At 61.6% G+C, this 25,776-nt stretch overlaps 1 protein-coding gene across 2 annotated transcripts in view; it reads right to left on the bottom strand.

Annotated features, from left to right (window-relative positions):
* The window catches only part of LOC120509036 (dedicator of cytokinesis protein 2-like), a 48,120-nt gene that overhangs the window by 21,544 nt on the left and 800 nt on the right, over window positions 1–25,776 (bottom strand). The window contains exons 2-28 of one of the 2 annotated variants that reach the window (XM_039723246.1): window positions 25,042–25,125; window positions 24,912–24,952; window positions 24,637–24,692; window positions 24,426–24,543; window positions 24,200–24,348; window positions 23,770–23,905; window positions 23,518–23,672; window positions 23,055–23,136; window positions 22,021–22,156; window positions 21,595–21,670; window positions 21,371–21,450; window positions 21,111–21,236; window positions 20,902–21,026; window positions 20,166–20,264; window positions 19,733–19,805; window positions 18,825–18,928; window positions 16,735–16,924; window positions 15,854–15,951; window positions 15,666–15,755; window positions 15,288–15,388; window positions 14,354–14,488; window positions 10,357–10,468; window positions 9,065–9,135; window positions 8,606–8,712; window positions 7,811–7,938; window positions 6,961–7,011; window positions 6,131–6,226 (exon numbers count right to left, since the gene is read on the bottom strand). In XM_039723246.1, coding sequence (XP_039579180.1) covers window positions 6,131–6,226; window positions 6,961–7,011; window positions 7,811–7,938; window positions 8,606–8,712; window positions 9,065–9,135; window positions 10,357–10,468; window positions 14,354–14,488; window positions 15,288–15,388; window positions 15,666–15,755; window positions 15,854–15,951; window positions 16,735–16,924; window positions 18,825–18,928; window positions 19,733–19,805; window positions 20,166–20,264; window positions 20,902–21,026; window positions 21,111–21,236; window positions 21,371–21,450; window positions 21,595–21,670; window positions 22,021–22,156; window positions 23,055–23,136; window positions 23,518–23,672; window positions 23,770–23,905; window positions 24,200–24,348; window positions 24,426–24,543; window positions 24,637–24,692; window positions 24,912–24,952; window positions 25,042–25,125 — 2,819 coding nt within the window. The remainder of the gene's footprint in view (window positions 1–6,130; window positions 6,227–6,960; window positions 7,012–7,810; window positions 7,939–8,605; window positions 8,713–9,064; window positions 9,136–10,356; window positions 10,469–14,353; window positions 14,489–15,287; window positions 15,389–15,665; window positions 15,756–15,853; window positions 15,952–16,734; window positions 16,925–18,824; window positions 18,929–19,732; window positions 19,806–20,165; window positions 20,265–20,901; window positions 21,027–21,110; window positions 21,237–21,370; window positions 21,451–21,594; window positions 21,671–22,020; window positions 22,157–23,054; window positions 23,137–23,517; window positions 23,673–23,769; window positions 23,906–24,199; window positions 24,349–24,425; window positions 24,544–24,636; window positions 24,693–24,911; window positions 24,953–25,041; window positions 25,126–25,776) is intronic. The other variant, XM_039723254.1, reaches the window with a different exon arrangement.

Here is a 25,776-nt window from a genome sequence, read left to right as displayed (position 1 = left end):
GCAGGGAGGAGAGGGGCTGGGATCCAGGGAGGAGAGGGGATGGATCCCAGGGAGGAGAGGGGATGGATCCCAGAGAGGAGAAGAGATGGATCCCAGGGAGGAGAGGGGATGGATCCCAGAGAGGAAGAGGAGCTGGGATTCAGGAGGAGATACAGGGAGCAGAGGGTCTGAATGCCAGGGAGAAAAGGAGCTGGGATCCAGAGAGGAGATTCCTGGCTGCTGGGTGGGGCCGGGGGCAGCAGAGGACGCCGGCAGACCCAGAGCAGCTCTCCAGGCTCACGGCGCTTCTCTGCCACAGGCGACACTCGTACCGGACCGGGCAGGACATCGCCAACTGCGGGACCTGCCGGGACTGTGCCTGCATCATCTACAGGTGAGGGCCAGCCCTGGCTCCCAGCTCCCCGCGGGCTCTGCCTCCCTGCGCTCCCGGAATTCTCCACCGGCCGTGAGGCAGCAGGGAGGGACAGCCAAGCCCGCACCCCGTCCCCGTGTTGGGGACACCACTCTCAGGGCACTTTTGGGTGTCTGCGCTGTCACTTGGGCTGGATCTGTCCCTCCCTCCCTGCAAACCAGGATCAGCCGGGGTGATCTCCATGGAGGAGCAGCGTCTGGAAGGGGGCTGCTCTGGCAGCACGGCAGAGAGAGCCCATTTCTCTCCTGCAGCAGCGATCAATGGGGGAAGCCTCGCTAGCGGCTGCTGCGTGGGCTCGCTCCCAATCCAGGCTGCATGCTGCTGTCCCCGTGCCAGCTCTGCACAGATGCTGCAGATGGGCTCCTGCCCCTCGCTGTGGTGTGGGAACACAGGGCCTGGGCTCTGCTCCCCACGTGGGCTCTGGGCCAGGGCGTGGAAGTCCCTCCTCTGCTGCATTCCCTCCTCAGATCCCATCTGGGCGTGGGAAAAGGCATCTCGTGCCCTCCCAGCATCATCTTTGGGGGAATTGGGAGGCTTGCAGTTTTGCTAAAGCTTTCTGCCCTTCCAGGCACCCCTGGGTGTCCTTCTGTCCCTCTGGCCGTCCCCTCTGCAGGGCAGGTGGCTGGCCAGGTGTGTTCCCGATTTGTTGTTAATTAGGCTGATGCTGTTCGCACTGGGACGTGCGGGACATGGTGAGCTGGTCCCAAGCCATGCTCTGTGCTGCACGTGTGCCACTGCCCTGCCATGCTCTGTGAGCACTGGGGTCCCCTCGTGTCCCCTCGTCTCCCTGTGCTCAGTGGCAGCTCCTGCTCCCCACACACACTTGCTCCACGCTCCCTCCTGCAGCTCTTGGGGGACTTCAGGCTAATTAGGGCTGACGAGCCTGTCTCCAGGCAGCGTGGCAGCGGCACAGATGTCACATCTGGGGGAGGTGGCTCCCCGGAATGGCCGGGATCCTGCTGGGGACTGCCTGTGGCTTTCACTGTGGGGTGAGGAGAGGCTCCGGGGGGACACAGGGTGAGGGAGCAGGGGCAGCACCCCCAGCAGCAGACCCCAGGGATGGCCCGTGGAGGGGACCAGAGCTGCCTGGCCCTGTCCCACAGCGGTGCCAACCCTTCCCTGTGTCACTGCAGGGGAGCTGAGGCCGCTCTGTGTGCTGTCCCCCCATCATGGTCTGCACCCTGTTCTCTAGAAATGGCTGGGACGCTCCTTGTCCTCTCGAGGGGAGGTGACAGGAGGTGTCAGCACGCCGGGGGGCTGGTGGGGCGCTCCCCGTGTGCGGGGTGGCAGTGCCACGTGTGCGTCCCCGGGCACGCTCGGTGGCACCTCGCTGATGCGATGGGACGTGGCTGGAGCGAGGAGATTGACGCGTTTTCCGCGAGAGGGAACATCGCAGCACGCGGCTGCCGGCAGCCAGCCCGCACCGCAGGGTGCTGCGGGGACAGCGGGGACACCGGGGGCTGCGGGGACGCCAGAGGATGTGGGAACACCAGGGGCTGCGGGGACACGGGGGGCTGCAGGGACACCAGAGGCTGTGGGGACAGCGGGGACTGTGGTGACACCGGGGGCTGTGGGGACACCAGAGGCTGCAGGGACACCAGAGGCTGTGGGGACACCAGGAGCTGCAGGGACAGCAGGGGCTGAGGGGACACCAGAGGTTGCAGGGACACCAGGGGCTGCAGGGACACCGGGGGCTGCGGTGACACCGGGGCTGCAGGGACACCGGGGGCTGCAGAGACACTGGGGGCTGCAGAGACATCAGGGGCTGTGGGGACACCGGGGGTTGCAGGGACACCAAGAGCTGTGGGGACACCAGGGCCGCGGGGACACCGGGAGCTGCAGGGACAGCAGGGGCTGAGGGGACACTGGGGACTGTGGGGACACCGGGACACCGGGGGTTGCAGGGACACCAAGAGCTGTGGGGACACCAGAGGCTGCAGAGACACCTGGGGCTGCAGGGACACCTGGGGCTGCGGTGACACCGGGGGTTGCAGGGACACCGGGGGTTGCAGGGACACTGGGGGCTGTGGAGACATCAGGGGCTGTGGGGACACCAGGGGTTGCAGAGACACCAAGAGCTGTGGGGACACCAGGGCCGCGGGGACACCGGGAGCTGCAGGGACAGCAGGGGCTGAGGGGACACTGGGGACTGTGGGGACACCGGGGACACCTGGGGCTGCAGGGACACTGGGGGCTGCAGGGACACTCTGGGCACAACAAGGGCTGCAGGGGACAGCAACACCTGCAGGGACCTGGACTTGTGGGGACACTGAGGGCTCCAGAAAGCTGAGAGCTGTGGTGGCACAGTCCCTGTCACCCACCCCGACCAGGGACACCCTGATTCCTGCCTCGACGCTGTCCTCAGCCATGGCCCTGGGACACACGGCCCCTGTGAGGGGGCTCTTTGCCCACGGGGGTCCCACAGACCCCCAGCCTCGGCACCAGGCTCACGGGGGTCCCACAGACCCCCAGCCTTGGCACCGGGCTCACGGGGGTCCCACAGACCCCCGGCCTTGGCACCGGGCTCACGGGGGTCCCACAGACCCCCGGCCTCTGCACCGGGCCCCTTCCAGGCAGTGTCCAGCCCCACACCAAGCCGAGCACTGCCGAGGGGTGAGGTAGAGGATGGAGCAAGATGGAGCAAAAGGATGGGGCAGCTGAGGAGGACCCACCCCAAAGACCCCAAAGCCACCAGGCCAGGCTGGCACTGCTCTGTCCCTCTGGCACAAGGGAGGCCGGGACACTCTGGTTTGGGAGGGATCCAGCCCCAGACCCCCCTCACAGCCCACAGAGGGTGGGCAGGGGCTGCCTGGTGGCACACGCTGCAGGATGTCCCCTCACAGGGGTACGCAGTGACCCCGGGAAGTCTGGCCGTGTCCCTGTGCCACCACGGGAGCGAAGCAGGGCTCGGCTCTGGGGACGTGGCCTGGGTGGAATCTGAGCTGCCCAGGGCTGAGCTGGGGACACTGAGCTCCCTGGGGACACTGAGCTGCCCAGGGCTGTGTTGGGGACACTGAGCTGTCTGGGGCTGTGTTGGGGACACTGAGCTGTCTGGGGCTGTGTTGGGGACACTGAGCTCCCTGGGGAGGTGTTGGGGACACTGAGCTGCCCGGGGGCTGTGTTGGGGACACTGAGCTGCCCGGGGCTGTGCTGGGGACACTGAGCTCCTTGGGGACACTGAGCTGCCCGGGGCGGTGTTGGGGGTGCCAGGGGCTGCGGCAAACGGGGCGCTGTGACAAACGGGGGGCTGTGGCAGCTGGGGAGCTGTGACAAGGTCGTGCCACGCTGCCCCCTGACACGGTGCCCTCGCCCCGCGTGCCGCAGCGTGGAGCACGATTTCCGCCAGCAGGAAGGTCGCTTCCAGCGGGTGCTGAGCCACATCGAGGGCGACCCGGGGCCGAGCTCCCCCCCGACGGCGCTGGGGGCGGCGGGGGTGGCGCTGGGGGCGGCGGGGACCACCTCACCGCCCCGGCAGGAGCCGTCGCCCGTGTCGAGGCTGCCAGCGAAGCTGGACGTGAAGAAATCCCGGCGCAAATGCTTCTGGTTCCTGTGAGCCCGGGGGGCACCGTCCCAGCACTGACCCCCTGCCCACCTCCCTTCCCTCCCTCCCTCCCACGGTAGGGTTTGGGTAGCACCAGCTTTTCTATTTTTAACCATTCCGTTGAAGGTGGGGAGCTGGGGTGTGGAAGCGGCGAGGGGAGCAGCGGCTGTATTTAAGGAGAATTCAATAAATTCCAAGGAGACGCTATTTTTGTTACATCCTCTCCCGCCTGTGCGCTTCTGTTCTGGAGGAGGATGACAATGAGGAGGGGGCAGCGGCTGTTTCCCTGGGTTTCCCTCAGTTTGGGGTTCCCTGAGGCGCCCCAGTTTATCCCAGACTCAAATCAGTGCAGGGGGGCTGCTCAGCCACCCCTCCCATGGCTTCCCACAGGTTAACTGGGAGCGCCGAGGGTTTCCAGTGGGCAGAGACACTGGGGAATGGTCTCTGTGAGACTCCGGCCTGGAGAGAGGAGACCTGACCCCAAAACCCCGGCTGGAAGGGTGGGCTTCATCATCCACCTCCTCCAAAGGCACTGGCCACCCCCGGCCATGGCTGCTGCAGCCACGGGGGGGAACAGAGGGTGGCAGGAGTGGTCACAGGTCTCCAGTTGGTGCCCATGGTGTTAAACCCCACCCATGTGCCAGGGACACCCCTGGTGCTCAGGGGCTGCAGCCAGGACAGTGCCCAGGGATACAACTCTCTCCTTGCCCAGTGGGCACAGGGGTGGGTGGAGGGACTGTCCTGCTGCGGGCACAGGGATTTTGGTGCCCTCAGCCCTTCCCAGCAGCTGGAGCTGGAGGGTCTGGGACCGACTGAGGCAGGGACTGTGCGGGGAGAGCTGACAGATGGCAGCTGTGGAGCCATGAGCCAGCACAGGAGCACGGCACAGCCGAGGATCCATCCATCCATCCATCCATCCATCATCCATCCCTCCATCCATCCATCATCCATCCATCCATCCTTCATCCATCCATCCATCCATCCATCCATCCATCCATCCATCCATCCATCCATCCATCCATCCATCCATCCATCCATCCATCCATCCATCCATCCATCCATCCATCCATCCATCCATCCATCCATCCATCCATCCATCCATCCATCCATCCATCCATCCATCCATCCATCCATCCATCCATCCATCCATCCATCCATCCATCCATCCATCCATCCATCCATCCATCCATCCATCCATCCATCCATCCATCCATCCATCCATCCATCCATCCATCCATCCATCCATCCATCCATCCATCCATCCATCCATCCATCCATCCATCCATCCATCCATCCATCCATCCATCCATCCATCCATCCATCCATCCATCCATCCATCCATCATCCATCCATCCATCATCCCTCCCCCGTGCTGCCCTGCACCCTCACCCCCCCGGCCTCCATCGCTGCCCGGCGCTTTCAGCCCTGACTCACAGAGCCCGGAACGAGGGGTAAAATCAGGATGGAGCCCAGCACGACCCCGCCTCCATCTCCAGGGCTGGATCACAGCCTGGCACTGGGATCACCGCACGGCCCCGGCGGCGGAGCCTCCGCTCCAGCTGCCCGCGGGCATGGCATAGCACGGCATGGCACAGCAGGGCAATTCCCCGCTCCGAGCATCCAGAACGCACACCAGCACAGCTCAACACCCACCCCGATGGCTGCCCACAGGCATGGCATAGTACGGCATGGCACAGCAGGGCAATTCCCCCCTGAGCATCCAGAACGCACACCAGCACAGCTCAACACCCACCCCGAGACGCGGTGCAGCTCCTGGGTTTGTCACCACATCCCCAGAGAAGATCCGAGCCCCCGCGTGGAGCTCTGACCCGCCTCTCTTCGCGCGTGCCCAGCGTGCTCCTCACACGTTTTTGGCATGTAAAACTGCGACAGTTCCCCGGTTCAGCTGCTTGTTACCCAGATAATGCAGCCCAAACCCTCCATTGCCCCCAAAACTGCTTTTCCTGCACCTCACCCACCCCCGCTGCTCTCCGGCTGCTCCAGCCCTGCTCCTGCTTTCCCCTGCATCCCACTGGGCACATCCCTGGCATCCACCCCATCCTGCTGGGTGCTGGCAGCATGGCCAGCGAGGAGCAGAGCCGGTGACACGCAGCCAGGCCCCCAGAGCAGGGCCAGCTCTCCCGTGTGGCCCCAAGGGCAGCGGCGCAGGCACTCACCCTCAGCGGGTTCTCCCGGTCCAGCACGATCAGCCGGCGATTGACCGTGTGGAGCAGCCGCTCCAGGATGGCCTGGATGTGCTTCTTCACCTGTGCCTGCAAGGTGAGAGGTGGCAGGGCCATGGCAGGGCACGTCCCAGCTGTGGGAGATGTCCCTGCATGGCTCCTTCAAGGCTGGTGACATCGGGAACGGAGCCAGACCCAGAGCTGGAGTCAGAGCAAGGCAGTGTGCTCCAGCAGAAATAAGGGATGCTGGTGACATCGGGGTGGTGAGACGGGAACAGAGCCAGACCCAGAGCTGGAGTCAGAGCAAGGCAGTGTGCTCCAGCAGAAATAAGTAATTTGGGATCCCTGTACAGCTCAGCCCTGCACAGAGAGCTGTACACCTCCCTGCACAGTGGCCACCTGGCTGGGGACAGTGGGGACAGCTGAGGATGATGAGGATGGTGCTGGGCAGGTAAAGATGGGTTCAACTCTCATGGGGTTGAAACAAGAGCAGAATCCTCCCCCAAGAGAGTCCCACCACGCTCTCCACAAAGGCTATTTCAGGTTTAGAAGCTAATTAGACATTTCACCACAATTTCTGAACTTTCCATCCCGCTCCTGGGCTTCCTGGTGCTGTGGGGACTAAAGAACCACCTCACCCTCCCAGGACACAGCGTCCAACCCAGCTCCCACAGCCACTGCACTGCAGGTGGGACACCTGAACCTCCCAAGGGCCCCCAAAAAGGGACCCCAGAGCAGCCAGGAAGGGCAGGGACAGAGGGAGGCTCCTGAAAAGCCAGAGCCCTGTGCATTCCCAAGGCATTGTGTGCTGCAGGGACACTCACCAGCTCCACGTCCCCACGGTGCTTGTGCCGTGCCCGCAGCTTCTCTGCGCTCTGCAATCACCAGAAACAGAGATGAGACCCCCAGGAAAGGCCCCAGCCCACCCCACACAGGCCACATTTGGGTAGGTATGGCCCACCATGTCCCTGCCTCATGTTTGGGGCCATCACTCTTCATTTTGGAGTGTGATAGTGCCCAGGGGCTGACTGGCAATCACAGAATTTCATACGAGGTGTAAGGCCATTGAAATTTTAATTACATGTGGCCTGTCCCAAAATAGAATTGGGAAAAGACAAAAAGAAAAAGTGCCGTGAATCAGAAAGGAAACCAAAGAAAAATATGAAACTAAATCAAATATCATATCATGCCTTATTACTTCATTGTTTGCCTTAAGTAATGTGATCCTGCCTGTGAGTCAACCAAAAACCAATGTTTGGGTGACCCTGGCCAATGCATCAGGCTTGGATACCATTTCTTTGATTTATTCAAATCCAGAAAATCCATTCTCAACCTGCTTGGTCTGGTTGGCCAATACCACAAACTGTCTCTCCAGATCTTTCACGATTTATTATCAACGTGCCCTCACATTCCTGCCTTCCCTCAATTTCTTCCTCCCTCCCTTCACCTTCCTCTGCAGAGCTGATGATGTCCCCACTCATGTGGATTTTGGGCAACCCACCACAAACTCACTGAGGTGGAACCACAAGGTTTGTGTCCCACCCTGGGCACGTCCCTGCTGGGATGGTGACACCCACAGCCAGTGAACTCCAACACCATCCTGGCCAGGAACTGCTGCTTAACCCCCCTCAGAGGGGTTTGGTCAGGTCCCTGCCCAGCTGATTCCTGCTTTACCTTCTGGGCCTGGTACAGCACTTCCAGGATGCTGCTGAGCAGCTCGATGCAGGCGTCCTCCTCCTCCCCTGCCTGGATCAGCTCCTGCAGGATGGGCAGGGCCGCCTGCAGCACCAGCTCCCGGCACTCTGGGGGCACAGGGGGCCAGGGCATGAGGGAATTGTCCCCAGCTGGACAAGGAGCCACCCTGGGCATGAGGGAATTGTCCCGGACATGAGGGAATTGTCCCCAGCTGGAGAAGGAGCCACCCCCAGCATGAGGGAATTGTCCTGGGCATGAGGGAACTGTCCCCAGCTGGACAAGGAGCCACTCTGGGCATGAGGGAATTGTCCCCAGCTGGACAAGGAGCCACCCCAAGCATGAGGGAATTGTCCCCAGCTGGACAAGGAGCCACCCCAAGCATGAGGGAATTGTCCCCAGCGGGACAAGGAGCCACCCTGGGCATGAGGGAACTGTCCCCAGCTGGACAAGGAGCCACTCTGGGCATGAGGGAATTGTCCCCAGCTGGACAAGGAGCCACCCCAAGCATGAGGGAATTGTCCCCAGCGGGACAAGGAGCCACCCTGGGCATGAGGGAACTGTCCCCAGCTGGACAAGGAGCCACTCTGGGCATGAGGGAATTGTCCCCAGCTGGACAAGGAGCCACCCCAGGCATGAGGGAATTGTCCCCAGCGGGACAAGGAGCCACCCTGGGCACGAGGCAGGGGAGGGGTCCCTGCTCAGGGGCTCACCCCACCCTGTGCCACGGCCTCTGGGTGAGCTGGGCCAGGGCAGAGCCCCCAGGACCCCTCTCACCGTGGGACTGGAAGGCTTTGCTGCTGGCAATGTCAGTCAGGGACTGCAGCTTCTGCTTCAGCAGGCGCTGGGGCAGCAGGTTCCCCACGAAGTCCCGCAGCATGGCCCTGCCACCAGGAGAGGAGATAAAGCAGCAGCTCCAGCTTCTGGTCAGGATGGGGCTGCTGGGTGGGTGGAGCCCCTCGATGGGGCAGGGTGGTCCCACAATGGGCACCCAGCAGGCAAACCCTGCCTGAATCCCAAAATGAACCCAGCTGGGGCTGAGCTCCCAGGCCCAGCCCCTGCCCAAGCACAGGCAGCTGCTAAAAGTGAGCAGAACTCTCCCATTTTTGCACAGGGAAGGGGATCAGGAGGTGATTCCAGACCCCCTTGCCCTGTGCTGGGTGTGGGGACAGAGGTGGCTGTGGCAGTGCTGAGCAGGACAGGGGGCTGGGGTTGGTGGGGACACAGGGACCCTACCCCAGAGTGGCGGAGTCAAAGATCCCAGACACGTCCTCGAGGATGGAGGGCAGGTATTTCAGAGCTGCTCCCTGCAGAGACACCACAGAGCTGCCTCCAGAGAGGTTCCCAGAGCCCCCTCTGGAGCCTCCCTCCCTCTGGGGGCTGTGGGGGCAGAGTGCAGCCCCATCCCAAATGCATCCCAATGTGCCAGCCTGGTCCCAAATGCAGGGAGTGAGGCCAGGCCACACTCAGGATGGGGACAATCCCCAGGAACAATTCCCAGGTTTTCCCCTGCAGAATTCAGCACACGGGTGGCCAGGACAGAGCTGCTGACCCAGACCCACAGCACAGCCCCAGAGCAGTGAGGGGGCTCAGGGTGCACGAGGGGGACCCTGAGGGGTCTCAGGGGACACTGAGGGGTCTCAGGGGACATGAGGGGTCTCAGGGGACACGAGGGGGGACCCTGAGGGGGACTCTGAGTGGTCTCAGGGGACCATGAGGGGTCTCAGGGTACACGAGGAGGACTCTGAGGGGTGTCAGGGGACACAAGGGGGGACTCTGAGGGGTCTCAGGGGACGCCAGGACAGAGCTGCTGACCCAGACCCACAGCACAGCCCCAGAGCAGTGAGGGGGCTCAGGGTGCACGAGGGGGACCCTGAGGGGTCTCAGGGTACACGAGGGGGGACCCTGAGGGGTCTCAGGGGACACAAGGGAGACTCTGAGGGGTCTCAGGGGACATGAGGGGTCTCAGGGGACACGAAGGGGGACCCTGAGGGGGACTCTGAGTGGTCTCAGGGGACCATGAGGGGTCTCAGGGTACACGAGGAGGACTCTGAGGGGTGTCAGGGGACACAAGGGGGGACTCTGAGGGGTCTCAGGGGACACAAGGGGGACTCTGAGGGGTCTCAGGGGACCCTGAGGGGTCTCAGGGTACACGAGGGGGGACCCTGAGGGGTCTCAGGGGACTCTGAGGGGTCTCAGGGGACACAAGGGGGACTCTGAGGGGTCTCAGGGTACACAAGGGGGGACTCTGAGGGGTCTCAGGGGACACTGAGGGGGACTCTGAGGGGTCTCAGGGGACACAAGAGGGACTCTGAGGGGTCTCAGGGGACACAAAGGGGACCCTGGGGACAGCAAGACAGCGCACAGGGTGGCAGCTCCTCCTGAGATTTGCACACAGATGGACAGTGTCACCCCAAAAATACAGTGACACAGCGTCACCCAGCATGGGCACAGCCAGTGGCTGGCCTGGGCACCCTCCCTGCCACCCCAGAGCCCAGCTGAGCCCTGCCAGGGCCCCCCATCCCTACCTGGGAGAGCAGGGTGGGACCCTCCAGCGGGGACTCCATCAGCTGGTTGAGGGCGAGGAAGAAGCGCTGCAGGGAGCGCTGGAACTCGGCCACCTCCTTCCCCTCGTAGAGCCTGCAACGGCCAGAGCCACGGTGCTGTCACCTCACTGCCACCACGCCACACTACTGGATTTGCTGGGAGTGCCCAAGGAGGCAGCAATGGTGAATCTGACTCCATGTTCTCAGAAGGATAATTTATTACTTTATAATATATATTATCTTAAAGAATGCTAAACTATACTAAAGAATACAGGAAGGATACTTCAGAATGCTAAAAAATTAATAATGAAAGTGGTGACTCTCTCCAGAGTCTGACACAGCTTGGCCCTGGTTGGCCAAAGAGTGAAAACAACTCCCAGCAGAACCCAGTGAAACAATCACCTGTGGGTAAACAATCTCCAAACACATTCCACATGAGCACAGCACAGGAGAAGCAAATGAGATAAGAATTGTTTTCCTTTTCTCTGAGGCTTATCAGCTTCACAGAAGAAAAACCCTGGGGGAAGGGATTTTTTCAGAGAATGTGAATGCCACCCCACACACCTTCCCTGGCCTCTGTCCTGGATTGCAAGGCAATGTGTGTTCTATTCCCATCTGTCAGAGCTGGGGCAGTTCTCTTCTGTTCATTGGGCACTTTTCTTTATCTCTTCCACAACCAATCCTCCCTCCAGGACATCTCTTCTGTAAATGGGTCATTGATTAGTAATTATCACCTGTTAATGGGCCATTAATTATTCATTATCTTCTGTTCATGGCCAGTGAGTGTCCCTGCATGGCTGATAAAATTCCAGTATCCCACTGGGAGATGCTCTGCCCAGGGTGAGGAGCCAAGCATTCCTACCTCGATGGAATATGAGATTTTTGGGACACCAGCACAGCCTTTCCACTGGATCTCCAGAGGAACAGCTGCCTCTTCCACTGGAGCTGCAGAGGAAAACTGCAGCCTTGTGCAGGATCCCTGCTCCAGCAGAAGCACAGCTGGCACTGCAGGAGGGCTGAGCCCCCATGGGATGGGACTGTGCCACCACCCTGACCCACAGGGCTCAGCTCCTGCTCTCACTCTGGCAGTGTTATTTTGATTTACTGCATTGTTTATTTTATTTTTATTTTCTTCCCTAGTAAAGAACTGTTATTCCTGCTCCCGTATCTCTGTCTGAGAGCCCCTTAATTTCAAATTTATAACAATTCAGAGGGAGGGGGTTTGCAGTTTCCATTTCAGGGGAGGCTCCTGCCTTCCTTAGCACACACCTGGCTTTCCAAACCAAGGCACCATCCCAATTCTTTATGCTCATCCATCAACGTTTGGATCCATGGCTGGATCTAGGGGTGAGCCCTGGCACTGCCACAGCCACTGCCCCACCACGTCCACAGACCCACTCACAAAATTCAATTTTTCTTTTTTAAAAAAGCCTCTTTTCCATGATTCCACAGCCCAAAACCCTCCCAAGGCAGTTCAGCCCCGTCCCACTTGAGCAGGAGCCTCCTGAGCCCTCCATCCCCCTCACCAGCTGGACCAGAGCGAACTGAACGAGGGGATTTTGGCCATGGGATGCGCAAAGCTGCAGGAAAAACTGCAAAGCTGAGGTGTGATCGCAGGAATGGGCACTGCTTGAGGCAATTCCCCCACACTGACACCAAGCACTGGCAGGAAAAATTATCCTGCCACCAGCTATGAAAGGAAATCCTGGAATTATGGACTGGTTTGGGCTGGGAGGGCCTTTGAAACCCATCCAGTCCCACCCCCTGCCGTGGGTTGCTTCAAGCCCTGTCCAAAATTTGGCCTCAAAAGCCAGGGGACAATGAGCACTGGCAGGGAAAGTGTTGCCACTGTCAGTGATGGCTGAAAAGCAGAAGCAGCCAGAGGAAGCAGCAAGGAGGAAGCAGCGAGGGACAGACGTCACCAAAATGTCACTGGGGCACTGAGGGGACACAGGGAGGTGTCCCAAGGTGGAGGACGGGGCTCTCAGTCATCCTTGCAGCAATCTGAGCTCCTGACAGGAGCTGCAGGCGCTGCTTGTCCGGCCCCAGCAGCAGCACAGGCAATCCCAGACCCAGCAATCTGCAGCAATTACAGCCCAATTCCTGCCGATTACAGCCTGGACAAATTGCAGCAGGCTCAGGGCACTTAGAGGATCTGAGGAGCCCGTGTTATTGCATGCTGAGATTGCTGAGATAAAGGGAAGCTCTATAAAATCGCTAAATGTCCTCGGGGATGCCTCTGCTCCAGGCAAACCCACTCACAGGGCTGTTTGCAAACAAGCTGGGTAATTAATTTCTCCTGCAATTTCTCAGGAGCACTCTGAGCTGGGAATGTGCTCCTCACACAGGAGGGAGAGGCAGGTGCTGGGTGTGATGTTCTGGGGCACCTGGAGCCAGGGATGGGACTCTGGGAAGGGATGGAAGCGGCGAGGACAGCGGGGCTCAAACCCCACAGTGGGGCACGGCGAGTGTGACAGTCCCTGGGGACACAGGGACAGCAGCACACGCTGCCAGTGGGAGGGGACACAGGCGTGGCATTCACATTCCCTAAAAAATCCCTTCCCCCAGGATTTTTCTCCTGGGAAGCTGAGAAGCCTCAGGAAAAGGAAAACAATTCTTATCTCATTTGCTTCTCCTGTGCTGTGCTCATGTGGAATGTGTTTGGAGATTGTTTACCCACAGGTGATTGTTTCACTGGATTCTGCTGGGAGTTGTTTTCACTCTTTGGCCAATCAGGGCCAAGCTTGTCAGACTCTGGAGAGAGTCACGAGTTTTCATTATTTCATTCTTTTCATTATTATTATTTCATTCATTCATATATTCATTATTTTCATTATTAATGAAATTATTTCATTATTTCATTATTCATTGTTATTTTCATTCTATATTATTCAATATTTCATTATATTTCATATAATAATTTCATTATTATCTTTTTAGCCTTCTGTAAGTATTCTTTCTGTATTCTTTAGTATAGTTTAGCATTCTTTAATATAATATAGATCATAAAGTAATAAATTAGCCTTCTGAGAACATGGAGTCACATTCATCATTCCTGCCTTCCTTGGGCATTCCCAGCAAGTACAACACAGAGAGACCCCAGCACAGCCCTCATTCCCCCAAAAACTGCTGCCTGCAGGACCAGGGTGCCTGGGAATGGGGAGATCCCACTGCTCCCAGTGCCAGCAGTGCCCACCAGTGCCCTGTGTGCTGTGTGCCCACCTCAGGACACTTCAGCTTTCGGTGCTGCCTACGTGGAACGAAAGAGGAAGGTCTGGAGATGCCAGATTTCCTGATTTCCTCCTTTCCCACGCCACAGGGGTGTTATTCCCTCACCCAGACTGGCATGTGAACCCCGTGCCCACGGGGAACAAGTGAAACCAGACCTGTGGGGACTCTGCAGGGGTGGCACCTTGGCCTTTGGGCTGTGGGGGCACCCAGCCCTTTCCTCTGCTCATCGCAGGATCCCTGCAGGGCTGGGCTTGGAAGGCACCTCAGGGATCCTCCAGCTCCACCCCCACCTCCCCCCAGGCTCCAGGAAACCCTCCCAGCACTGCAGCAGCCATGCAGGGGCACAGACTGCCCGGGGCATTGTGCCATTTCCATTGTGGGAGGATTTTAGGAGCTCACTGGAAACCCCCCGGGGCAGGGTCATTGCTGGGCACTTGGGGTGGCCAGAGAGCTCTCCCACCAAGCTGGGCAGCACTGCCCTCCCCCATATTGGACCACCATTGCCCAGCAGCATCCAGAGGATGGCACGGAGCTGAAAACTGCCAAAATCCTCAAGGAGAGGATTCACAGCGATGGAGGGGCCTGCCTAGGGACCAGCCACCACAGCAGCCTGGCCAGGAGGGGTGGGTGCCAGCCTGGGTGCCACAGCAGCCTGGCCAGGTGGGTTCAGCTGCCACTGCCACAACCCTGGGGCTGAGGGTGGCACTGGGAGCACTGGGAGGCACTGGGAGCACTGGGAGGCACTTACTGGGCGAAGAGGTGGCGGGAGCGGACGATGAATTTGAAGATGTACTCCAGGGCCTTGAAGGTGCGCGGGAGGGGCTCGCAGGGCTCCCCCCGGCCCGCCTGCTCCACGTACTGCGTCAGCACCGACAGCAGCTTCCTGCGGGGAGGGCTGTCCCTGGGTGTCCCCTGTCCCTCCCTGTGCCCGCTGTCACAGCCCCATCCTGGCCGTCCCAGCCCCATTCCAGCTGTCCCAGCCCTGTCCCCACCATTCCAGTTGTCCCATGCTTGTCCCCCACCATTCCAGCTGTCCCATCCCCATTCCAGCTGTCCCATCCCCATTCCAGCTGTCCCACCCCCATTCCAGCTGTCCCATCCCTGTCCCAGCCCCATCCTGGCTGTCCCATCCCTGTTCCCCCCCATTCCAGCTATCCCAGCCCTGTCCCTATCTGTCCCCACTGTCCCAGCCCCATCCTGGCCATCCCATCCCTGTCCCAGCCCCACTCCAGCTGTCCCAGTCCTGTCCCTCCCTGTCCCCACTGTCCCAGCCCCATTCCAATTGTCCCACCCCACTCCAGCTGTCCCAGCCCTGTCCCCCACCATTCCAGCTCTCCCGGCCCTGTCCCTCCCTGTCCCCACTGTCCCAGCTCCCTTCCAGCTGTCACATCCCTCTCCCAGCTCTATCCTGGCTGTTCCAGCTCTGTGCCCCCCATTCCAGCTGTCCCAACCCTGCCCAGCCCATTCCAGCTATCCCAGTCCTGTCGCTCGCTGTCCCCACTGTCCCAACCCCATCCTGGCTGTCCCAGCCCTGTCCCATCCCTGTGCCCCCAATTCCAGCTGTCCCATCCCTGTCCCAGCCCCATCCTGGCTGTCCCAGCCCTGTCCCATCCCTGTCCCCCCACCCTGTTCCAGCTGTCCCATCCCTTGTCCCTCCCCGTGCCACAGCCCCAGGGCCGCACTTGTAGGCGAGCGTGGCGCTGAAGTGCTGGCGGATGTAGGCCTCCAGCACCGTGTTGAAGTGCTGGAACTTTCTGTCAGCCACCAGCCTCACAATGAAAACCTGAGGGCAGCAGGCAGGGGCACGGCTCGGCGTGGGCAGGGGGAGGCCTCTGCCACCCTGAGCCCACCCTGAGCCCACCCTGAGCCACCACCAGGACCACTCTTGTCATGGTGTGGGAGAAACACCTCTGAACAAGGCTGGGATTGTCCCCCAAAGGGACAGTGACCCTCAGAACAGCCCTGCCCTGTGTCACCCAGAGCAGCAAACCCCATTGTCCCAGTCCAACCAGTGCCCACCCCGCACTGGGGGGGCTCAGACCCACCCAGGCTGTGCTCACCAGGGCATCAAACACCAGGGTGTCGTAGACATCGGTCTCTGAGTGCTCCATCATGATGGAGAACAGGGCATCCAGCGTGTCCTGCAGGAACTGGGGGGACACGGGGGCTGGGGGGGCTCCAGGGCTGACCCCAGCACTGCCCAAAACCCAGGGGGAGGAACCAGGGAGGGAGGAAATGCTGGCTGTACCTTGATGACCTCGCCTCCATCCACGTTCATCAGCTTCTGGAGGTTCCCAGAGAGCAGGCTGGGCTTGGAGCGCCACTTCAGCAGCCCCAGCAGGTTCACTGGGCAGGGGGAACGGGGCACTCGGCACTGGGCACTCTCTGTCACACCCCCGTGTCACCAACCCCCTGCTCCCCCACCCCAGGAGCAGCCAGGACCCCCTCACACAGCCGCAGCTCAGTGCTGAGATCCCCAGTGCCAGGGACATCAAGCACAAACTTTAAATTGGCTGTGGGAGCACAAATTGTGCTGCAGGAGGGGAATTAATGCAGCAGCCTCACCCCTGAGCCCTCTACACTGAACCACAGTGCCCTGGACCCTGCAGCCACGTGGTGTCACCGTGTGTCACATCACCAGGATCCCCAGGCCACCAGGACACTTCCCCTGAGCTTCAGCCAGAGCAGGATGAGCCATTCCCACCTTCCAGCCTTGCAGGAGGTTTGAGGAGAGCCCAGCATCCCCCTGGCCAAGGGGACACCAATGTTCTCAGCTGGCCTGGCCTGTGCAGAGCAGCCCAGGGAAACTGGAAACTCCCCTGAGCAGCCCAGGGATGGGGGTTAAACCACAGAGCCCCAATTCCCACCTCAGTTTGGCAGGAAGCTCGTGGAGCCTCCAGCAGCGCCATCCAAGTGGGAATTCCACCCGTTGCTGCTCCTCAAAAAACACCCAGATCTCACTGATCTCCCCAGGAACAGCCCTGGCCATCCTGAGCACTCCCTGCTCCTGCTGTTCCCAGCTCACAGCCCAGCGTGACGGACACCGGAGTGTCCACTTGTCCATCCCAAGGTGGGAACATCACCAGGGAGGGGACACAGCCCCAGCTCCCCCGTGGAACCGGCACTCACCGTTCTGGGTCAGCTTGGTGGAGCAGACCAGCGTGGAGATTTGGAAGCTGTCCCGGCTGGACACGGCCAGCCCCGCCGCGGTGCCACTGACACGGAAGGAGGAGCCAGAGAGGAGCTTGGCCTCGGACACGTTCCGCTCCGAGGGCAGGGACAGGTACGCGCTGGCGTCCTCCAGCTTCTTGCTGTCACCCTGCAGGGCACGGCGCCGGTGACAGCTGGAGCCCCAGGGGACAGGCTTGGCCCCCCGTGTGCCCAGGGGCTCGGTTCTGACCCCATGGCTGGTGGTTCCCACCATGAACCACCCCCATCCCACCCCTGGGTACCCCCTGGCTGCCCCACCTTGACCCCACAAAGCTCAGCTGGGACCCTGCTCAGCTGGGACACAGCCCTGTCACACAGCGGGGACAGGACAGCAGGCAGGAGGGGCAGAGGGAAGGAGAGGAGTCTGAGGCTGGACATTAAACACACCTGGGCACTGCTGCAGGGATGGACACGCAGTGGGACACTGACACGGGGCAGGACACCACCCAGCCAGTCCCACATTGCTGTCACCCTACATCCCCCACCTGTGTGGGTGTGCCAGGGCCTCCACAGCCACAAACCAGCCTCTTTCTGTGTCCCCTGCTCCAAGCTGAAAATGTTCCATGCAGGAGGACTCTGAGTGACCTTCCCTGGGAATTTGGGGATGAGCAGAGCCAGCCAGCCACACTGCAGCTCGCAGACACCCACCCTCCCAGCCTGCAGCCTGGCAGGGTGAAACCCCTCCAGCTGAAGGTGGCAGGGAGGTGACAGAGCTGTTTGCTGTGGCTTTTCCCCTCCAGGACACATCTGGAGCCTGTGCTCCTTCCCAGGGCCGAGCCCGTGCAGGGAAAACTGTCTGGAGCTCAGAGCAGCTGGAGATCAAGAGGTCTGAGCAGCTAAAAGCCCTTCACTCCCATTCCTCTGGCAAGCAGAGACAAAAAGATGAAATATCTTGTGACTCCCAGAGCGCAGCCCCCGGTGTCTGCCGGGAAGAGCCGGAGCCAGGCAGGGAGAGGACGGAGCAGCTCAGGACATGGGGGTTCAGGAGGGCAGGGACAGCTCTCCGAGGGGAACACGAGCTGTGCAGGGTTTGTTCTCTAGCAGGGAGGTGTGGGAGGTTTGATCTCACTGCCACAGCCAGCACTGGCACGTCCCAAAGGTGCTGCTGCTATGGAGGGGACAGTCCCCAAAGAGCCAGGGACCAGAGCCAGCGCCGAGGGCCACGTCAGCAATTAAAGAATTTGGGTCTTTCGCCCAAAAATAAAGCAGGGGAGGAGGGACATAATGATTTCAAATGTGCAGGAGCCTCAGGGAGGAACAGCGTGGTCTGTCCCTGTCCTGGGCTGCCGCAGCAGGCAGGAGCAGGTCGGCTCATCCCAAAAAAAGGCAGAGCTCAGGGAGGGATGCGGCTCTGCCTGGAGAAACTGTGCTCACCTTGCCAAAATCAGAGACTACCCCCTTGCAGCAGCCCAGGGGAGGGGGAGCAGGTGACCCCCAGGGACTCTGGAGCTCCATGAGCCCAGAAGGGACCCCAGAAGGTGTCACCACACAGGGAAGAGCCCTGAGCTCGCCCTGGCAGTGGGGACCAGCTTGTGCCTCCTGCTGCTCTGGTCACAGCAGTCCCAGTCCACGGAGGGGACACCAGGTAAGGGGGCAGCACCTTCAGGGGCCCTTCACATTGAAGCTGACAGCGTTTCTCCCAAATGAGCAGCAATTTTTCCTCCCCTGCACTCTCTCAGAGCAAACCCCAGCAGTGCCAGGGCTGGTGAAATCAGGTGAAGCGCAGCCACACCACGGGGACGTTCCCTGCCCGTCACAAACGCTTAAATCACCTTCTCCCAAACCAAACTTGGCATTCCAAAGGAGCAGCACAGGGACTGGAGATGCTGTGTGCAGGGAGCCCCCACCACCAAGGACAGCGGGGACAGCAGGGAGGCACCACAAACCCTCGGGGACTTCGGGTACGTGCCACCAGCGCCGTGGCTCAGGCAGGGGCTGGCACCCCGGCCCCAGAAGTGCTGCTGTCCCACAGCCCCCCCCCAGTTCAGGGGGCTCTGGGCCCCCCATACCTTGTAGAGCACCAGGTCGTGCTCCCCATCCCGCAGCGTGGTGCCGTCGGGGCGCATCAGCCTCACAAAGGCCATGGAGAAAATCCGCTCGCTCCGGTCCTTGGCTGGGGGGACACACGGGGGGACGTCAGGGGGAGCTGGAGGGGACCGGGGACACATCCCCAGGCGTGGCGTTCACATTTTCCCTGAGCACAGAGACACATCGTTCTCTCTGCCAGGGTTTCCCTGGGAAGCTGTGAGAAAGCTCAGAGAAAGGCATGAAAGCAATTCTTCTCTTGCTGCACCTGTTGTTTGGCACACGTGAAATGTGTTATGGAGATTGTTCACCAAAAGGGATTTCTTAATTGGGTTTTGGTGATGGTGTTTTGGATTGATTGACCAATTAGGTCAAAGCTGTGCCGTGACTGAAAGGGTCATGGGTTTTCTTTAGTATAGTAGTAGTATAGTTTTCACTATAATAATATAATAATGTAATATAATGTAATATAACATAATGTAATATAACATAATGTAATATAATATAGTGTAATGTAATGTAATGTAATATAATATAATATAATATAATATAATATAATATAATAATATTGTAATGTAAAATAATGTAATATAGTATAATATAGTATAATATAGTATAATGTAATATAGTAGTAGTATAGTATAATGAAATATAGTATAATATAGTAATGTACTATAATAATATAATATAATATAATATAGTATAATGTAATATAATAGTATATTATATATAATATATAGTGTAATGTAATGTAATGTAATAAAATATAACTTAATAAAGCATTTTTTCAGCTTTCTGCAATCATGGAGTCAAGGCACGATATTCCCACGCTGGGGACAACCACGGTGCCATATCCTGGGGACAGGCAGTGCTGGCAGCAGGGGACACTCACAGTCACTGGAGGAGCGGTGGCGGAAGGTGAACCTCAGGTGTGTCCTGTGGACGTCCTCGATGGGAACAGCAATCTGGGTGGGAACGTGTGCCAAGGTGAGGGCAGGGGGCAGGGGCACAATGTCCCTCTGTGCCCAGTGGGCTGTGCCAGGCCGTCCCCTGCTGCAAACCAGCCCCACATCCTTCCCAGTCAACCAGTGGGGCTGAACTGGGGGCACTGGGATGGCGACAGGGCTGCAGTGCCCATCCCCAGTGCTGGCCGTGCTGGGTGTCCCTGCAGGGGCCGTGCTGTCACCCTGGCAGCACCTCCATCGTCCCTGAGATTGGACCAAGGACTGCCACCCAAAATTCCTGCCCTGCAGCAGCAGGAGGAGTGAATGCCACAGCCTGGGGGGCTGCAGCCCCATCCCAGCCCAGCCCCGGGCTCCCCACACCTTCAGGGTCTCCATCCAGCGCTGGTGCCGCTGCTGGTAGTAGACGACAGAGCGGTAGTGGCTGCTGGGGCTGTCCCCTGCTCCCGCGTGGATCACGTTCTGCCAGGAGGAGAACCTCGGGATCAGCCCAAAGGAGGGACAGGGAGGGACAATCCCCGCTCCTGCCATGCCCCAAACCTCCCTGCCCACACCTTCCTAAGCTGCCAGGCCTGGTGTCACTTCTGAGGGGACACACGGCCCTCCCAGGGCACGTCAGGGCATGGCTCTGGGGATGGAGGATGCATCCACCTCTTCCAGCCCATTCCCCAGGAGCCAGGGGACATCCACCAGTAAGGACTGGTGTCACAACACCTGGAGAGTGCCAACAGCCAGCCTGGCAAGGTGACACCTGGGTCTGACCCCCCTGCCCTCCTGCCTGCCCCCAGCCCCTCCCCGTCCTGGGCATGGATGCCTGGGGGCTCCGGGGATGGCCAGGGGGCCTGGCTGTCCCCAAGGCAGGACAATTTCCTCTCTGCCCCTTATCTTTATTGTCACTTTCCCCTATCTTTTTTCTATTCCCAGATCTCTGTTCAGGGCAGCTCCAGTGGCCCCAAGAGGCTCCTCCAGCTGGTTTGGCTACTGGAGCTGCTGGCTCTGCCCGAGGGGAGGTGACATGGGGGACACCTGCCATTCCCGAGGTGACCCGGGGACACCTGCCATACCCGAGGTGAGGTGACACAGAGGACACCTGCCATACCTGCACCACGTTCCCCGCCTCGTCACAGACGCACACGGTCACCTCCACGTTCTTCTGCGTCTTCTTGCTGCCCTTGTCGAACTCGCCCTGCACCAGGGTCAGGTAGATGTCGTTCCTGACATCACCTGGGGGGGACAGCCCCGTCAGCCAGGCCCTGCCACCACGCTGCCACCCCCAGGGAGCCCCGGGCTTGTCCCCCCCACGCTTGCCTGGCATTATGACCTCCGGGTAGCCCAGCTTGCGAGCCACTGCCGTGCTGCGGTCCACCAGGTGTGGGTGGTCCTTCCTCACCTGGCTCAGGTCTCCCCACAGCATCTTCAGGGACACCCAGAGCCCTGCAGGGATCACGGGGATTTTTCAAGGGGTGACAGCACGAGCAGGGCCACAGCAAGTCCTCAACCCTGCAGGGACTGCCTCATGTGACAAGCAGATGGCCCAGGGAGGACATCAGGGGACACAGGGTCTCCACCTTGTCCCTTGTGGTTGATGTCCTTGCCCTCCACCGCCTTCCGGATCATGTTGTGGAGGAAATCACCATCAGCAGCCACCCTGAAAAAGCCACATTTTGGGGGAAAAACCTTTTCTCTTTGGTCCTTGCACCTCTTGTCCCCTGGCAGCTGGTGTCCCCATGCCAGCCAGGCCCTGGGGTGCTGCTCCCTGCCCCCCAGCACTCCCCCCAGCCTCGGGGCTCACAGGTGGACGGGGATGAAGTGCTGCTTGTCCTCGTCGCTGTCACACGTGCCCTTGGTGATGTCGGTGATGTCCATCACTGCAGTGACACAGAGGTGGCACGGGTGGCACTCCCAGCCAGTGATCCATGCCCAGGACAGGATTGTGAAAGCAGGGGAGCTCCCCAGGTCTGTGCTGGGGGTCCCTGTGCTGGGGGTTCCCTGTGCTGGGGGTCCCCTGTGCCAGCACAGGGCGGGTGTTGTGTCCCTTGGGCAGGGACAGCCCGGGGGGGACAGCGTGGGGACAGCCATGCAGAGGGCTGGGGTGTGCAGGCAGGGAAAAGGGACAGCGGGAGCAGCCCAGGGACACCGCAGAGCCTGGTGTGGTGGCGGGGGGGTGCCAGGGTGGTGGCACGGGGGTCCCTGGGGGTGTGCACGGAGCCCAGCCCACCTGAGATGCCGAAGGGCCGGCGCAGCCCCGTGCTGAGCTTGCGGCTGTGGCTGTCGCGCAGGTCCATGCGCCCCACCCGGATGATCTGGCACACCAGGAACAGCCGCTCCCGCTGCAGGTCCGAGCTGCCCAGGTCCTGGGGGGCACGCAGGGGCCGTGTCACCCTGGCAGCGCCGCGGGGGACGTGGCAGCCCCAGAGCGAGGTGACCTCGGGGTGGCCAGGGGGACGCGGTGGGCACAGAGCCTCCCTGCTGCCCCGCACCGTGGGGACAGTGGCACACAGCCCCGCTGCCCTGGGGGCTTCTGTGCCCCCCGGGAGCCCCAAAGCCCCGCGGTGGGGGCAGTGCCAGGACCGACGGTCCCAGCAGGTCACCCCAGGCCAGGCAGTTTGGCAAGCGAGGGGGCAGCTGGCATGGGGTAAGGGTGTCAGGGTGGCCCTGTACCCCAGCTCCGGAGACACTGAGAGGGGATCGGGTCCCTCGGGGGCTGCCCCTGCGCCAAAACCTCCCAGCGGTGCTGAGGACAAGGGACAGGGACACGCCACAACGCGTGGGGACTCATCAGCAGTGAGCAGAGCAGAGGGCATCGGAGATGGGCGAGAGCCGGGGGCCGGCAGCGGAGCCGAAGTGCTGATGCTGCTCATTAGCATTGATTTTCTAGCCTCATTTGCATATCGATGGCTCCGCTGCCTCCCGGGGGTCAGCGCTGCGCTGCAGCCAAAGCGCTGAGTCAGCAGCGTGGGACGGGCGGGGACGGGGAACCCCGGGACCCCCAGCACCGAGAGGGGCACCCCGGGACCCCTCAGCACCGGGAGGGCACCCCGGGACCCCTCAGCACCGAGAGGGGCACCCCGGGACCCCCAGCACCGGGAGGGCACCCCGAGGGGTGGCACCACGGCGCGTGCCACGTCCCGGAGCCAGGGCAAGGATGTGCCAAGGGGCTCGGGGGACTCGGGGGGGACACGGGGCACCCGAAATGCTGCGGGTGGGGGCGGCGGGAGGCAGCAGCGCGGCTCCCCCGCGGTCTGCGCTCACCGTGAACACGACCCGGAGGTTGTTGAGCAGCTCGATGTCCTGGGGGACGCCGGTGCTGGCCCAGCGGATCACGTAGTTCTCGCTGCGGGGCGGGTGATGGCTGAGGTCGGCACAGGGGGGGCAGAACCCCCCCAGCTCCCACCCCACCGACCCCTCAGCCCACCAGGGTCCCCAGTGGCGGCACAGGCACTGGCACAGCCCGGCTGTCCCCTGTCACGCCCCTGGCCACCTCGGCAGCGCCTGGGGCAGGACAGGGATGGGCTGTCCCCTGGGATACGGCTGCAGGGCTGGCACGCCATGACAAAGAAAGGGACGTGTCCCTTCCCCCTGTGACCCCCGCTGGTCCTTGCGGGCTGGGCAGGACGGGCAGCCTGGGGGGAACGCCAGGACAAGAAGGGAGCAGCAGGACAAGAAGCACCCAGCGGAGCAGGGGCAGGCTCTGCCCTGAGCGCCGGGACCCCACCTGATGATGCGCTGCTCGCCGGGGTCGTACAGGGCCATGAAGAGCTGCGCCTCCTCCCCGATGTGGCACACGAAGTTACGCACGCACAGGTAGAGGTTGTGGGAGGGCGAAGCAGCCCCGTGGGTGCCATGGCCCGGGGGTCTCTGCTGCAAGCTCTGGGGGACACACGAGGTGGGGGACAGGAGGTGGCTCAGCCCCTGTCACATCCCCCGGCACAGGGGACATCAGGCTCAGGGCTGGCAGCAGCCTCACCGTCTCCTCCTGGAGGCGCTGGGTGAGGGTCTGTGCTGCCCTCCTGTGAGCCTGGAAGAGGCTGATGACGCTGGTGCTGTCGGGGTCCAGGATGTTCTCGTGCTCATCCCGCACCACCAGGTCCAGCGCGAGGATCCTGCGGGGCCGGGATGGGGTCAGGCAGGACTGGGGGAACACGGGGCCCTGTGTCCCACCGGGACTCACGTGTCCTCACACAGGGTCTGAGGGGACAGGACAGATCCCACTGGGAAAGGGGACAGGAGCTGGCAGCACCAGGAACATTCCTGTCCCAGCCACAGCCCCTAGCCCTCACTGTCCCCAGCCAGCTGGGATGATGGGGACACAGGGACAGCCAGCCAGGACACCTGGGCACCGCAGAGCCTGTGTCACTGGCAGATCTGAGGTCCCTGTGACCCGTCCCCGCCCTCACTTGTTGCCGTAGTCCATCTTGCCGGTGACCTCCTTGCGGAGCCGCAGGAGCTGGTCCTTGGGCAGCGTCCCCGAGAGCAGCTGCGAGCGCTGCTCCATCAGCTCCTGCATCATCCTCTTCACCTGCCCGTAGCGCTCCGTCTGCCCGGCCTGCGGCAGCACGGCGGGGTCAGCGGGGCTCGCCCGCCCTGCCCCCGGATCCCCCCAGAGCCAGACCAGACCCTCACCACGTAGAGCTGCTTCCAGATGGTGGCCCACTCCCGCAGCGTGGTGGTGATCTCCTGCACCATGGGCATCTCGGAGGGCACCGCGCTCTCCTCCGCCCTGGGGGAGGCACGGCGAGCCCTGCAGCGCCCCAGTGATCCCGCAGGGACCCCGCAGGGACCCCGCAGGGACCCCGCAGGGGGTGGAAGCCCCCCGCCCCTGCCCCGGACCTACCCCCGCTGCTCCGCCACCGCGCCCTTCAGCCGGATCAGCGAGGCCGGGAAGATGCCCTGAGGGAGCCAGAGCTGTCAGGGATGTCCCTCAGCGGGGCACAGCTGCGGGCTCCCAATGCCACAGGGTGCCCAGCCTGCCGTGCCCCCCTCAAACCCCACCATCCATCCCCCCAGGGGCAGGGCAGGCTGCTGCCCGTGCCCCCTCTGCCCCGGCAGGGACAGAAAGGCACCAGCAGTGTCCCTGCTGCCAGCAGAGCCCAGCAGCCCCTCACCTACCCGGGCAGCCCTGTTCCGGAGCGAGTACCCGCAGTACCAGCCTGCCAGGGGAGGGGACATGGTCAGCCCGGCTCAGGGACAAAGGAGGGTGCAGGAGCCCACGCTGGGGTGCTCCCGGGGGTCCCCTTACCCTCGGAGGCCTGCAGGATGTGCACCATCTCCCCGACCTGCAGCGGGAGGTGATGCTCCTTGGTGCGCGGGAAGTTCCACACGGCTGTGGGAAGAGGGGCTGCGAGTTGGGAGCCCTGCCTGGAGCCCCTCGCCAGCCCCTGGGCAGCTGCACCCCACAGCCAGCCCCCCGCGGGTGACCCCCACAGCACCCCCCTTTCATCCCTGAGAGATGGGGCAGAGCCCCGGCCCCACAAACAGCATGAGACCCCCGACCCCACACAGGGCTGGGCACAGCAGCAGCCCCCAGCCCCCTTTGGCACTCAGGGACCCCTTATGGGACCCCTCAGCCTCCACCCACACCCTGGGTGCCGGTGGTTCTGCTCCTGGCACGAGCAGGGAGACAAGTGCCAGCTGAGCCCTGCCCAGGCCTGGTGGCCCAGGGACAGGTCTGGTGGCCCAGGGACAGGTCTGGTGGCCCAGGGACAGCAGAGCTGGTGGCAGGAGAGGGGGGCGGTGCTCTCGGTGACCAGCAGCTTCCTGCCTGGCTGCGCTGCGGTTGTCCCCGTCGTTATTTCTGGCCCCAGGGACAGCTCTGGGCCAGGCAGCCCTGGTTTAGCCCCCAGACTGGGGCACAGGGGTCCCTGCACCCGGGGGTCCCTGCCAGGACCATGCCTGTGCCCACCCTGAGCTCCAGGCAGGGCCAGCTCACACTGCAGCACCCCCAGACCCACCTGGGACCCCTCCCATCACCCTG

Source organism: Passer montanus, unplaced genomic scaffold (assembly GCF_014805655.1).
Source record: "Passer montanus isolate IOZ18808 unplaced genomic scaffold, ASM1480565v1 scaffold109, whole genome shotgun sequence".
NCBI lineage: Eukaryota > Metazoa > Chordata > Aves > Passeriformes > Passeridae > Passer > Passer montanus.
This window is presented reverse-complemented; position numbering and strand designations above follow the sequence as displayed.